The 14850-nt window shown below is 37.1% G+C and overlaps 1 protein-coding gene across 1 annotated transcript in view; it reads left to right on the forward strand.

Moving 5' to 3' along the window:
• ADCY8 (adenylate cyclase 8) overlaps positions 1-14850 on the forward strand; it is a 120346-nt gene that overhangs the window by 71696 nt on the left and 33800 nt on the right. The window contains exons 6-7 of the mRNA XM_017746100.1: positions 175-333; positions 4348-4618. Of these exons, the coding sequence (XP_017601589.1) occupies positions 175-333; positions 4348-4618 (430 nt within the window). The remainder of the gene's footprint in view (positions 1-174; positions 334-4347; positions 4619-14850) is intronic.

Here is a 14850-nt window from a genome sequence, read left to right on the forward strand (position 1 = left end):
CACTACCTGTACCTTTGATACTTAGAAAGTTCTCTCTTCATTTTACAGGCTAGACTGCACTTTACAGCTAATTGACATGGTGTTTTACAACATACCCTTTTCAAAAAGATATGGAAAAGCGTGGCATATATTTTATAAGCCTAGTCTTTTTTCTTTATGTGTTTTGTTTAACAGATATGTCAGATCAAGAACAAAGCATGACATTGACATGAGAATAGGGATTCATTCGGGATCGGTTCTGTGCGGAGTGCTGGGCCTGCGGAAGTGGCAGTTTGATGTCTGGTCATGGGACGTGGATATTGCAAACAAACTCGAGTCAGGTGGAATTCCTGGGTAAGGCAGTGTGTATTTCCCACAGTCAGAAAAAATTGCCAGCACATTACACTGTGAACCTTGCCAACAGATTAACTGTCTTACATTATTTCATCAACTGTGACCTGTTTTTTGCTATTTTGCAGCTGGCAAGGGTTAGTGAGACTATGGTCAAAAAGGGTAGAAATGGTCAGCTTGCAGAGACATTTGAAAAGACAAGATAAAAATATTTATTTTGCTTTGTCAGCCTTGATTTTCTGAGAAAGATCAATTTTTGTTTCCAGCCCATATAGTCCTCAGAGGTAGACCAGATTTCCCAGTTAGGTTTTGACAATTCATTAGATTTTCCAGGCTACATTCTCTCACCTTTTCCATTCAAATGCTATCATGAGGTACAAAGCTATAATTTCTTTTATTTCCTAATGCACAAAATGTGGGAAGAGTTATGTGTTCATAGGTCAATATGCTAATAACAAGTTGTTATGAACAGCAGGCTCTCTAGGAAGTCTTTTAAGTAATTTGATGCTTCAGTAGATGTTTCGAGATATTTATCTCAACTGTCTATATGTGAAAATGTATGGTTTTCCATTAAGCTGCCTAGTTTTTTTAATGTGCATCTGATGTGTCTGATTCACCTGAAAGTTGAATATTATTTCTGCCTGATATGACCTGTATATCATGTTGATTTGGAAGCTGCAAATCCTAAATTTGAATCAACAGTAGCGATTGCAGGAATCTTCTGTTCACTTTCCATTCCACCTTCCATTGACAAAAGATGTACGAAAGATCACCTATACAATTCCATTTTTAGCTATGGGATTTAGAAGCAATAGCAGCAGACATCTTTATGTGGAAAAAAGTCTAAGTGGTGCTGTCACCTTGAGTGACAGAGATTTTAAGTCATCAAAACTGAGTCATGTGCTGTACTCTCTACAAACACATCAGGATCTGTCAGAGCTGTCATGTTCCCAGGAAGTTGGAAGGAAATGTGCTTCATATATTGCAAATGCAGGCCCCTTCCACAGTTCTACATAGTAAACCTTTATTCTAATATGTATTCTTGGAATTAGCAGAAAATGAAACTCTGCATGCTCTGAGAACAACTTCTGTACTCTGCATATGTCACCCGTGTATCAAATTTCAGAAAAAAATTTCATTGCCTGCTGCTTATCCCACGTGATACTCCCAGATGACTAAGATGATGCTTTGTTACCATGAGCAAATTGATCACTCAAGTTTCACCATCCACACCTGAAAAAAGCAGAGTCTATTGCTGTTAATGTGTGCAAGTCGTACAGCTATTAGTTGTACAGAATAACCCAGAAAATGCACAGCCTTGCTGTAGAAAAAATGCCTGGCAGGTTTTCAGTCTGTCAGAGCAGAGTGATTTCCTGGATAGCAGTGTGCCAGTAGAGCAAAGCCTGTATGTGACAGCAATGAACCAGGTCCCTCAGAATAGTGATTTACATCAGAGTTTCCTAGTGTGCAGAGCAGATTTAATAGAGCAGTTAAGTCGATTTCAGCCTCTCCTTACTCCTCCCTGCCACCAGCATTCAAATCCCCCTACTTGTAATACCGAGGTCATTCCCATTCCTAGATCGGCTTCATCAGGAAAGCTGCCCTGGGCTTGTGAGCAGTCCTGCTCTCACCATGTGAAACAAGAGCAAAGATGAACTGCACCATTTTCCTGAGGGCATAGTGGAGGGAGGCAGCTGAGGATGGGGAACATCCTTTCACCCACTCTGACAGCAGCAAAAAAGGGGCTCAGCTCTTCCACTCGATGCCTGCACATCCTCCTGAGGCCCCACGAGCATGGGTGATGCAGGGAGAGATTGCACCTGACAGAAGGAGCATACCAACAGCCCAGCTGCCATGAGAGAAGGCAATTAGGAGCACTGAGAAAAAAAATGGTAATTTCCAGTTTTCTGAGAGTAAAAAATGTGTCCACAACACCTGGGAAGGAAACCATGTAAGATCCTACAGTGTTATTTCAGTGACATTCTTCTGCCATGATCCCATTTTCTAATAGTCTTTTCTTAGTGTATGTAGGTATTAATCTCCAGTACTGAATTGCATAAAACCTACATAATAATTAATTTTCAATTATGTCTCAATGACAGGCATCATCTAACACTGTGGGCCTGATATGCTTTCAAGAGTAGGTCAGGCAACACATTTTTGATTTCAATACTCAGGTACCCAAGGTACTATATTTGTATAAAATTAAAAGATATCTCTCCACATTTTAAGTTTTTTTTAAGCAAGCAGTACAATAGGTGAAGCCAGAAAATACTTTTAATCTGCCAACTATTTATTAATATTTGACCCATTTAAGGATATTACATTAATAGCTATCTCCATACTCTGCTTAAAGCTGTTATCATATCCATCATAAAATCCTTATTTCAGGGCTTTATTACACAATCTTCCCAAATTATACTAGTTGAATCTAAACACAGAGATAGTCACCTTGGCAACTGGTGTATCACTTTCTCTTTCTTTCTTTTTGTTTTTCTTTAGTTTTAGGTTAGTACCTTAGTTAAATCACTTTAGCGTATTTGGATTTCTTAGAGCTAGGAAATGCATCATCTTTCTGAGAGGTCACATGCTTTGCTGTTTAAGTCCAGACCAAAATTGCTTATATTTGAGAAACATTTTTAATGGGTTTTATCATGAGTTTTACTGATTTTTTTACTACAAAATACTACTAATCTCTGTGATCATTATACCAGCATGACCTCAGAAAGTTGTACAAAACCTGGGAAAGAGCAGGGAAGCTGAGGCAGCTTAAAAAAATGGCTCAGATACAAATTTTTTATCTTTTAATTAGATGCTGATATTTAATGCTCCACATAGACAGTTTGTGCCAAGTTCTGATACTCCTGGGCACTTCACACTGCTTAAATGCAACTAGCATTTTATTTTCTGGAAATGCATACACATAACATATGCACTTATAGTCTTGTATTCCATCAAAATATTATGCAATTCAACACTCTATTGGCATCTTTTGAGTTCCAGAAGGAAGTTGCCAAAGGGCTATGCAAGGACCATTTCCTTCACAGGAGGAAGCCAAATTCCCTGAGAAAAGCACCTCAGCATGTGTCATCAAGATCAAGAATTTTAGCTCACTCTGAATTCTAGGAATCTGTACGCAAGTCTGTCTTTCAGCAAGTGACATACACCCAAAGTTTAAAAAATTAGCTGGTTTAAAGAGTCACTACAACTATTTGCTTGGGTTAGATAAATGCCTAATGAACAACTCTTGCTGCATTCATGATGTGGCATTGTACAGTGCAGCATGGCTGACCATGTTGACGTGTTCTAGAGGTGTCTGCAATTTACCCTACATGTAGAAACTTGAAGATTTCTTAAAAATAGTTTGGTTGGAAGACAACAAAATGCCTATCATACTATTGCAAAATTTGAGCTCTTTTCTATGTAATCTTCTAAATTCAACTTCAGCCAAAGCTTATTGAACTCATTGCTTAGTCTTAATAGAAATTATTACCTCACTTGCCTTTGCACAGTTCCCCTATTTCCCTACTGTGAAATTAATGGCACAATAAGACCATTAATTTCAAATGTCTAAGCTACCTCAGGAAACTGAAGGAAATCAAAGCCTTCATATGAACTGCTCTAATGCCTACCATTTATTTTTCTCTCAATATATTTCCCTGAAGTACAATTTTTTTTCACTCAGAATAGCATTTTACTCAGGAAGGTCTCCCATTAAACTATTAACTATGAGCAAAGGTTTCAGATGTGAATGTCAAAGTGTTTATCCTGTGACAGAACTTTGTGCGTTAATGACATCTTATTGATGTAAACATATCTTGAGAGTACTTGACCACAAATAAAGCTCATGTTTTTGAATACACTATTTAATTTTCATCATTTGCAGTAGAAAACCTTCTATTTATCCATGATATTAAATAATATGCAGAGTTCAAAACCTCCTTCGAAGCTATGTATACTAGAGCACTAGTATACTAGTAAAATCGGTATTTACTACTACTTATTTCACTTATGCAGGAGGATTCACATCTCCAAAGCCACTCTGGACTGCCTGAATGGGGATTATAAAGTTGAAGAAGGGCATGGCAAAGAACGCAATGAATTCCTGAGAAAACATAACATTGAGACTTATTTAATTAAACAACCTGAGGAGAGTCTGTTGACTTTACCTGAAGATATTGTGAAAGAGGCTGTCAGCTCCTCTGACAGGAGAAACAGTGGAGCTACATTTACTGAAGGATCCTGGAGCCCTGAACTTCCATTTGATAACATAGTGGGAAAACAAAACGTAAGTCAAACTTCCTTTAATGTCATCGAGTATGAATGCATGATTGAGTGCATTTCAATAATGGAGGCCTCAGAGGAGACAAATTCATCTTAACCTTTATTCTAACATGTACTGTAACAGTAGAGGATTGAACAAATTTTTTCAAGGCAAAAAAACCCACGTATCCAAACTGGGAAAATGCCAGTGAACCAGAGATTTTGGGTTCATTGTTTTTTTGGTTTTTTTTTTCTTTTCCTTTTTCCCAACTGAAATTAAATACTGCACGGCTTAGTGTTAATTGAACCCCTCCACGAAGAAGTAATTAAAAATAATCTAATGTCACTAAACTAGCAGGAACATTCTAGTCAGAGAGTATATCTCATTGAATAGCTTTACTGCAGTGCCATAAAATTAAAGGGTTGAGAGAAAGGACATTTTGCCAGAGGAAAAAGTATAAAGTAGTTTATTGATATACAAGGGAAGAAAGAAAAAATAAGCACCTTGTGAAATAAGGTTGTGCATTTTTCATTTTTTTTAACAAAAAAATATTAAAAACTCATACTCTAGGACATAATTAAGGTTCACTAGCAGATGAGTTAGATTCTAAAGACATCTGTAGCTCAATAGAAATATGAGATAATTGCAACTTCTCCTAATCAGATGTTTTCCAAAAGCACTGCATGACTGATTGCCAGCAACCTGGGAACCAACAATTGTACGGTAAAAAAAATCGTTCTGTGAAGTCTGCTTGTTTAGAGGAATTAAAGATGGAAAGGTTAATACAGCCTCAGACTCCACTCTTTTCACTGCACTTGAAAGATTGATGAGTCTTTATGAGGCAAGGTCAGCTGAAACTTTCTTTCATTTTCTTTGAGGGATCCGTAACGACGTGATATATCCTTTCTTCTGCTGCACGTCCTTATTCCTACTTGTCTGAACTGTCTGTTGAACCTTAAACATTGCTGTGTGGAGGTCTTGCTTTCGTCAACTGTCTTCTGCTTCTTACAAATGTGCTCAGAAGTGATAAAATTTCACAATCAATCAGCCCACAGCAGTGTCTTCATCTCTTCAAACTGAATTGGAGCATGGCTCAGTTTGCTGTTATATAAAACACCTGTTTTATATATGTCCTGTACATCTGTGTATCTGCATGTACACTGCCTTAGAGTATTCTTTGTATTTTGTTGACCTGTCTCTCTATTGTCATTTCATTTGGAATAGAGGTATGGGTGCATGCTGCTGTAAACATCTTCTGATCTCTCTCTCTCTTTTTCTTTCCCTTTAAGGCATTTTGATTTCTGTAGTCCAAAAAAATCTATGCAGAGTAGGCTATCATTTTGTTGGCCCTTTTCTCAGCTAAACCTGACCTTGATGCTGACAAAGACAATGAATGAAATAAAGGATTAGTGGGTTTATTCTATTATTGATCAACTCCTGCCCAATACTAGTAAAAAGGCCTTGAAAGTAACTGAAATAGGCATAGCTTAACAGTTGCTTTAAAACTTTTTTTTTTCTTATGGCAATAAACAATCTACTTTAGAATAGTTTCTCGCTGTTTTTTTTAAGAATTTGGAGTGGTGGTGGGAAAAGCTGTAATTTTATATTACAGTTTTACAATAAGCCTTTTGGTGGAAAAAAGATTTTGAAAATCTGCTGTTCCATGTATGATTCAATTATTATGTAATTTTTAATTTACAGTTGAGGCAATAGGCATTACTGCTCACAAATAATGTATTTGAGCTAAAAAATTCAGATGATAGATTTAAATTATACTAGGATATAGTAGCTTTTTCCAGAGGTATGTCAGTCTTGGACAGAATAAGCACTTAATAACACTAATTAAGCAGCTTAAAGGTCACTGTAAGCAGCAGGCTTTTAGAATCCTAGTAGCAGCAACCCAACAATGAATCATTCTCTATGTTTGAATATTTGGCAATAGAATTTAAATGATTTTTTACCCAATGTAAGCCACAACAGAATCTGAGCAACTGATCACATGTATATTACTTTTAACTCTAGTTATGTTAGGAAGCATGTGAAAAGAAGTCTCTGGTGAGTTCTTATGCCAAACTCTAATTTATCCCAATCCATACTCATTACCTCAAACTCATGTTCTATGGACTGCCTAAATCAGTGAATTGTAGATATGTTTATATGAGTAAGTAACAAATAACCACTTTTTATGTAAGCAGTCACAGATATTATCAAAAATTACACCTGTCTACAGCCCAATTATCACTATGTACCCTTGCTCTGATCGTGAGGTAAGCAAAGGGTGCAAGTTCCTGTCTGAAATTCAGACATGCTCAATATGGATGGAGGTTTCATTTATTGAAACTAGTGTGTGGGCTTCTTTCTTATAGCAAAGAAAGTTGGACAGAAGTTATTTTATATCAAGAGAGTGAAGGTCTCCTCCTCTAGAATGAATTAACAGCTGATAAAGTTGAATTTCTTCCATGTACATTACAACAAGTAGCTGAAAGCGTGACATGGTCACTGTGTGTGCTGCTGGAGGCAGCTGATGGGCCTGTCAGGATGCGAATTAGGAAAAACAGCATATTAAAATGTCCATCTGCTGTAGGTGTACCTTAGTAGTGGTTGCAGTGGGGCTAAACAGTGAGCACAGAAATTATACTAAAAGACTGCCAAGATGACAGAGAAGTCTAAACAAAAAGGTGGAATTCAGTTCAAAACCAAGGCACTTGCCTGTTGCAGCTACCCCATTGTTATTGTTACTTCTATGCTGAGATACCCCAGCACACCCCAGCACACCCCAGCTGGTCCTCACCACTGACCAGTGGCATGTAGTGTCCCTGTGTCTTTTGCCACATCTCCTGGCTCCTGACTATTGTCCAGTTCCCTAAGGCATCTCAGCTGACCACAGCTACATATGATTTGGCAACTGAAAGCATCTGGAGTGTGTATTGGAAGAAACAGAAGTTTAGACACCGGGCATGTAGACACCAAACATGTAGACACCCTCATTTAGGCGTCTTCCTCTTGAACTGAATCCCACCTGCAGTTTTTCCTTCCAAAACCTGGTCCTTGCAGTACGAAAAAAAAATAATTTGAAACCTTCCTAGGGTTTTCTAAATGGCACTGATTAAAAATTTCCCTTCTTTTTGACAGCAGGATGCTTGGACTTGTTGCAGGAAAGAAGTAAAATCTAATCTAAGCTACCTTTTAAAGTTTCTATAAAATGTGTCTAAAGCTTGAGTTTTATTATTTGTTTGTTTTAATTCATCTTCTTTCAGTTTCAGATGCAAGTTTGGCTAGGCTTTTTTTTTAATAGAACCTTATGTTTGTTCCTATATGATGAATGGTTATTGTCAGCATCAGAAAGCTTCAAAAGCTCACTGTAGAATTCACAACTGTGACTTCCACAGAGCTGCTCACAAAACTGTAGGAGAGATAATAGAAAGAATCAATATTTTTTTGTGTTTGCATAAAGAAGTCTTAAAAGATGCGGAGCAAAGAGGGGGATAAGAGACAAGATGTGCTTAGAACATATTCTTGAGGGAATAATTTGCACATTTTTTCATTGTTGTTATTTCTAAATACAGGGAAGCAGTTTTCTAAAGTATGTATATGTATGTGAGGGAGAGAAAACTCTATGAAACACGAATGTGAATTTCCTTGTTATATCCTGAATATAGATGCAAATTCAGAGTCTATTCCTGCACCAATACTACAGGCACCATGGCCAGAGTGGTGATATTATGTCATGTTCATCTACCATGAGTTGTAATACACTTCATACACTCAGCAAGAAGACAAGCTTTCATATCATTCGCAGCTTAAAATATAATTTTAACCAAAATATAGTATCTTGGTAGGATCAATTTAGATTATTTTTCTCATATAAATAAAACAAAATGCCCATGAAAAACATTAGGGAATTTCTCCACCCTCATTTCCAGTGGAGAAGTAGAAATACAAGGTAATTCTGAGGAATCAATTTACACACCACCATCTGATGTGTTGTCGTCCTTTAACAGGGACTTTAGACACACTTGTGCCCTTTCAGCCACCAAAAATTGATAAAAGCTTTTCTTCCTAGCTCAGTTTAAAAGAGGCAGTAGTACTTAAACCAAAGTAGTATCACAGCATGTAGTAATATAGCATTTATCCACTTACCTTGATTGTTTTCTCCAAGGCCAAGATATGAATTCAGTCATATCTGGAACTTTAGTGTGAGAAAAGTTTCTTTGATAGTGTTTTTTTCTACTTATGTTGATGATACTAATTTTCTAGACAGAAGAAGGGAGGAATTGAGTAGAGTATCTTCCCAAACTTTCTCTACTGAAGTCCTTTTTCTACTAAACAAACAGGAAAACTTCTTTTCATTGAAACAGAGAGAAGACTTCAATCCTGATAGACTGTATTTTTGGATCTTAAATTACCAGAAATAAGATGGAATATGAAATACTATCTGTGACTTCACAGTCCGTGGACTTGATTTTAGGATTGTAAGGAAAATTGTCAGTTGAGCTTTGGCAGTGGGTACCTGAGATCCTTCCCATGTTTTAATGTGCTGTCCAAGATTTATTAGAATATGTTTGTTGATTATAGTTTGAATCTGAACAAGGGAAATCTCCCTATAGCATTTGCCCTATGTAATCCCATGATACAAAAGGCTTTCTGGTGTATCTGGTGACAATACATCCTAAACTCCTGTTTCAACAATGCTATAGGAGATGCAGCTGAAGATCTTTTCAGTAAGGACCTATGGAATAACTTTTCTCAGGCAGAATTTTATTTCCCATCCATGATAATGCTGAAATGTCTTCTGCTATGATGTATGAAGTTTTACATCCTTTCCATTCATTAACATTTCTTAACCCTTGGGAATATTACAGTAGTAGATTTTATTTTCCCATTCAAGTGGGAAAGAGCTGCTTCACTGTGGTTTGTGTCATTAAATGACACCATGAAATGGGAATGAGTTATTCTCTTTATGAAAGCAAACTCTTAACTCTTTGCTGAAGATGAAACACCCTTCATACTATCTCTGCTAGAATTCCTTTGTGAAGCAAAAGTATTTTCAATTTTTTTCTTTGATTAGTTATTGAAATACCAAAGGAATAATGCATTTGAGACAATATTTTAAATAATAATATGAATTACAGTTAAATCATATAGCCTAACTGTAATCTAGATTGGCTGAAATATACCAGTAGTGAAGAAGAATATATTATCTGAAAACCCATGCTGAAGTAATCAGAAATGTCACCTTCTTCACTCCTGACTAACTGATCTGTTCCTTATCTACACACATCCAGTAACTTTAAGATAAGAAAAACTTCATTACTCCTGTTTTGTGGCATTTGTTTTATATGGCTTCCATTCTTATTTATTAAAACACACCATTGAGTCAGATATCCTGCTGTGATTTTGGTGTGTGTACTCCCCTTATGCATGCTTTAATAATTAAATATCATGTTTGAAAAGGGGAATATAGTCCTAATTCTCAGTGCAGCAACAAACTTCCTAGTCTATAAAAAAGAAGGCATTAAAGTGCTCCCCTAAATGTACTGTATGTGTTCAGTGGAACAGACTTACTATTTTACACTTCTATAGATTTCATTGAATGAATTGCATGGAATGCTGTAATGGTTTGCAATGCAACATGAACTAAAACATTGCATTTTTAACCCAAGGGGACCAGCAGGTTTATTCTGTTTGCATGTGCTTTCCCCTAGACTCTGGCTGCCCTAACAAGAAATTCAATAAATCTGCTTCCAAACCATCTTGCACAAGCTTTGCATGTCCAGTCTGGGCCTGAGGAAATTAACAAGCGAATAGAGCACACCATCGACTTACGGAGTGGCGATAAATTGAGAAGAGAGCATATCAAGCCTTTTTCACTGATGTTTAAAGACTCCAGCCTGGAGCATAAGGTAGCTGGGGCTTGGTAGCTGCATTATTCACAACTCAAACTGTAATAAATGTTCACCGAAGTAGAGAAGCTGTAGGTTCTGGCTTGTGTTGGTTTTTTTTCTTGCTTTGTTTTTCTTTTTCATTTTGTTTCAGTTTTCAGAAGGCGGGGCTGAGCTAGAGTTCATAATACACAGTGGCATGATGCAGGTGTTATAATGCTGAAATGACTGCATTTCATTGTTGGAAAATACATACATTGAACAAACTCAGTTTCTGAAAACAACAGCCACTGGCCGGGTTGAACTTGGTATCGAGTACAAGCAGTTTTCTGTCAGATGACAGGTGACTTTGGCACTAACGATGATTGAGCATATTAATAAACTGACATTTCTATTCAGAAAATATATATCTATATTTATATAGATATGTTCCTTCCATTTAATCATAGAATCCCTCTGATGTCCTCTATGCAGCTGCAATGTTTATTTCAAGTCAATAGTTATTTTTCAACTCTCTGTTTTAAACATCCTTCTTAAAAAATCTGTTTCTAAGAGCTAAATATTGTTCGTGTCTTTGCTGCTTCTCAACAGCAAAATTATCTCATTAACTTCTATTTCAGTCTACATCCAGATGTAAGTTATAAGTTTTAAAAGATAAGGTAATGGGAGAACATCCCTTGAAAGCTGATGGCACAGGGTGAGGTTGCACAGATCTCAAATAATTTCATTGACTTTCATTGATAATTTCATATGCTACTACAGTGCAGCAACAGCAGGTCTGCAATACTATGTGCACTTGACTGAAAGGAAATAAAAACAGTGAGGAATTGGAAGCATGGAGGCTCACTTCTCCATCATCACTTTAACTTCCAGGGGAAAACAAACATTTTGACTTAACTTATGGGAGACTAGACCTCAGGAAGGCTCATTGGTGAGAGTTTTGTCAAGACAACTGGAAAAGAAAAATTCTGCTTGAAGTATATCTCAGCCCTTATTGCACTACTAATCTTGTAGAAGAAATAAGAAATGTTTCTTAAAACAAAAGTACAAGAATCTTTTTCCCCCTGAGGATATTTACACTGAGACACAAGTTAGAACTCCCAAAACCAAATTATCCACAAATAATTATCTGCTGAAACATAAAATATTAAAATATTTCTTTCAGTGCAGTCATCATGCAAAGATGACAGGGAACCAGAGGACGTGAAATTCAAGATCTCCAATATAATGTGAATTACTACATAAAGTCCTAAAAGTCATGAATAATCTTTAATCTCTTCAAGACACAAGAAAAAAAAAATAAGGTGAAAGAGTCTGAAATTTTTTGTTCAAAGGAGGAAACAGCCTGGTCACAACTTGCTGAATGAGCAAACTTGTCAATAGTTCACCTCATCTTACGTTGCTTTTTAATCACACAAGGCCTGAGCACGGTCTGGTGTAAAGGGACACTGCTCAGAATCCGATCCCCTATACAAAATATAAAATTTCTTATTACTTTATATTCCACAATTATCTGCCACAAGAAAAACTATAAGGGAAGTGTAGAATTCAATTTAAGTGCAATTTAAGGAACTAAAAAAAGAACCATGCTCTAATCCATCACGTTACATAGGTCAGGTTTAAAATATTAATAAAGTTTTAATTGCATCTGGATGACAAAAAGTCTATTTAAAAGTTAACATTTTAGCAGGTTTGATACATTTTCTTCCCAGTAGGACATTTCCAATGGAGAACTGGGCTGCAGTGTTTGGAGAATGATGCTTTCATTCAATATTTCCTTAGGTCTTAGTCCCAACCAGTAGGCACAGGCAATAGAAACATAAAATCCTTTCAGTAAAGTTGACCGAATCTTCTTTCTGTTCCATAAATTAATCTGGTTTCTCATATTATGCAGGAGTAAAGTTTTAAAAAATATCATCACTGCTTTATTTTTTCTGGCACATCCACCTCCAACACCTGGATAGCCTCTGGTCAGCAACTTCCTTGCTTCTGTTCAGGGTGCTGGGACATCATGAGTGTGCTCAGATAGTGACGGGGTATGTACCAGGATACAAAGGAATTATTTGGATTAAGGAAAGATGAATCATAGTGTCCTCTTTGTTGTAGACAGCAGTAATTTTCTCGTGGGGCAGCATGGAAAATGTCCCTTCCCTTCTGCATGCCTGTGCAGTAATTAGAGGTTTGTCATTATAACCTTAGAGTTTAACCATAGGCTACAGGAATTAATGAAAAAAGTAATATTTTAATCATTTTCCTGAAGAAAGTAGTTATTTCCCCCATGCTATCTTATGTTACTACCACTTTCTCTCTTCTTCCTGTCCCTTTGGGAAACAAACCAAACTCAGGTTTTAACTGGAGTATCGTAAAGCTCTTTCAGCAGCCTTTTCCCTCTGCTGCCCCCACCCCTAACCTTTCAGTCTGGAATTATGGGTTTTTTTCCTAGCCATTAACATTTTGCAACTGCTTACACAACCTTCTACACCAACACCTTAGGCTGCTCCCCATGGTATGGCTGAGAGAATCGACAGTCAATGTCTGTGGGCCTCCCCTCTCCCACTGCTGCTCCCGTTGGCTGACACTGCCCTTCTGCTCAGCACAGTGACTGCTTCAAGCCAGAGGGAGCTCTGAAGTAACCTCCCCCATGTAAAATCCTGTGCTCTCTCATTTAGCCATCACACTTTCAGGCAGAGCTGGCATCTGCTAAATACTCATTTCTGTAATCTGTAAGTGCCTCTCACCCCAGACTTTACAGGAGGCAGAAAAAACAGCACCCGTAGCTGAGATGCTGGCCAAGAAGTGTTACCTTTACCTTGTTCAGTGTGAATTCCGTTAATGTTCTGTACCTCAAATGACAGAGAAGTGAGTAACCACATGAACAACAAACTATATTTTTTTCCTCCTGCATTAATAACAGGACTACCATGATGTGGGATCATGGGGTGACATGAATGGATTTGAAATGTCATAGTGGAGTTCTGTTTAAACAGTCTGGGTTGCTTTGAATCTTTTCGCTATAAAACAATTCCAGACATCAGGTTTACACTAGCAGTGAAATTTCTGTTCTTTTTCCTTTAAGATTTCAAAATATTAGAAAAAAACAATTCTGGAATCAACATGCACAAAACTACCATGGAGCTAGCACAGATCCTGGTTTACGCTGGTTCAAGTAACTGCTATATCACTGCAGTTTAAGCCACTGGAACTTCTTCCCACTCCTCTCTTATCTCATTGCTCTTTATTCATCTATGGTGATAGAATAAATGTGTGTTCCACAGCAAGCAGTAGCAGTTACATTAGAGAAGGGGTTATCTCTCTGAGGCAGTATGTGTATTTCCATATGAATTCTGCAACACTTCATTTTTCCATAGGATTTGTGCAGGATCCCCACCTGGTATATTTTATAGATTATTTACCCAAATTGACTAGTCATTACTAACATGTATTTCACTCATTAACACTTGATATATCACTTAGAGACAATTCACCCTCAATTTTGCTAGAGGTTCTTTACACAAGTAGCATGTAGGCAGATAGAGCAACTCATCACAGGAAAGTACTTCTGATGGTAGCATGAAAAGATACTAAAATTTCCAAATATATAATAGTTCACAGGAAAATCTGATACTACTTCAGATTATTCCAATAATTAAAAGATATCATCATGATGATCTACCTAAATATCAGCAACTTGATAATATTCATACCATGTAATTTTATACAGCATAAAGCATAGGTACAGGGCAGGGAATTTTACATGCTGATAGGGTTTTATTAAAGAAAGTTTCCAATGTAAAGGTTTGTATAAAGATATTCAAAGTCTTCTTGTATATTTTTACTTGGAATAGAAATCTGGCTGGGCTTAGAAGTGAAGCGTTTACGTATTTTCTGTGAGGTAAGTACACTGGAAATATAAAAGAGCTTTGAATTTGAAAGTACACGTTTTCTTAGTTCAAATATTAGACATAAATATCTGAGTTTCTCTGTTTCAGAATTTCTGATGGGTAAGATAAATAGAAATTAAATGAGTAGGAAAACAATTTTGCTCTTCCTGCATGCTGTATCCCAGCAGACACAGGCGTCACCTCCTTCCTTCAACCCAGAAACTTCCAGTTGCAAGGAGGTCTGCAAGAGATGCTGGGCAAACTCCATGCCTGTTCAGCGACTTTTCTATCATTGGTCAGCCACTGGAACTCTGTCTACTCTTTGGTCTTCTCAGGAGTTAATTTCTTCTCCTCTCTTAGACTTCTTGATACACCTTCTTCTGTCCCTCTCCTTGCAAAAGCTTTTCCACAATTACTCTGAAGAAGAAAAAACCTGGTCTCCCTTTTCATCCATAAGGTCCCATCTGAGTCAAAGAGAATCAGTGAGGGTAAG

Source organism: Corvus brachyrhynchos, unplaced genomic scaffold, assembly GCF_000691975.1.
Source record: "Corvus brachyrhynchos isolate BGI_N302 unplaced genomic scaffold, ASM69197v1 scaffold28, whole genome shotgun sequence".
Taxonomy (NCBI): Eukaryota; Metazoa; Chordata; class Aves; order Passeriformes; family Corvidae; genus Corvus; species Corvus brachyrhynchos.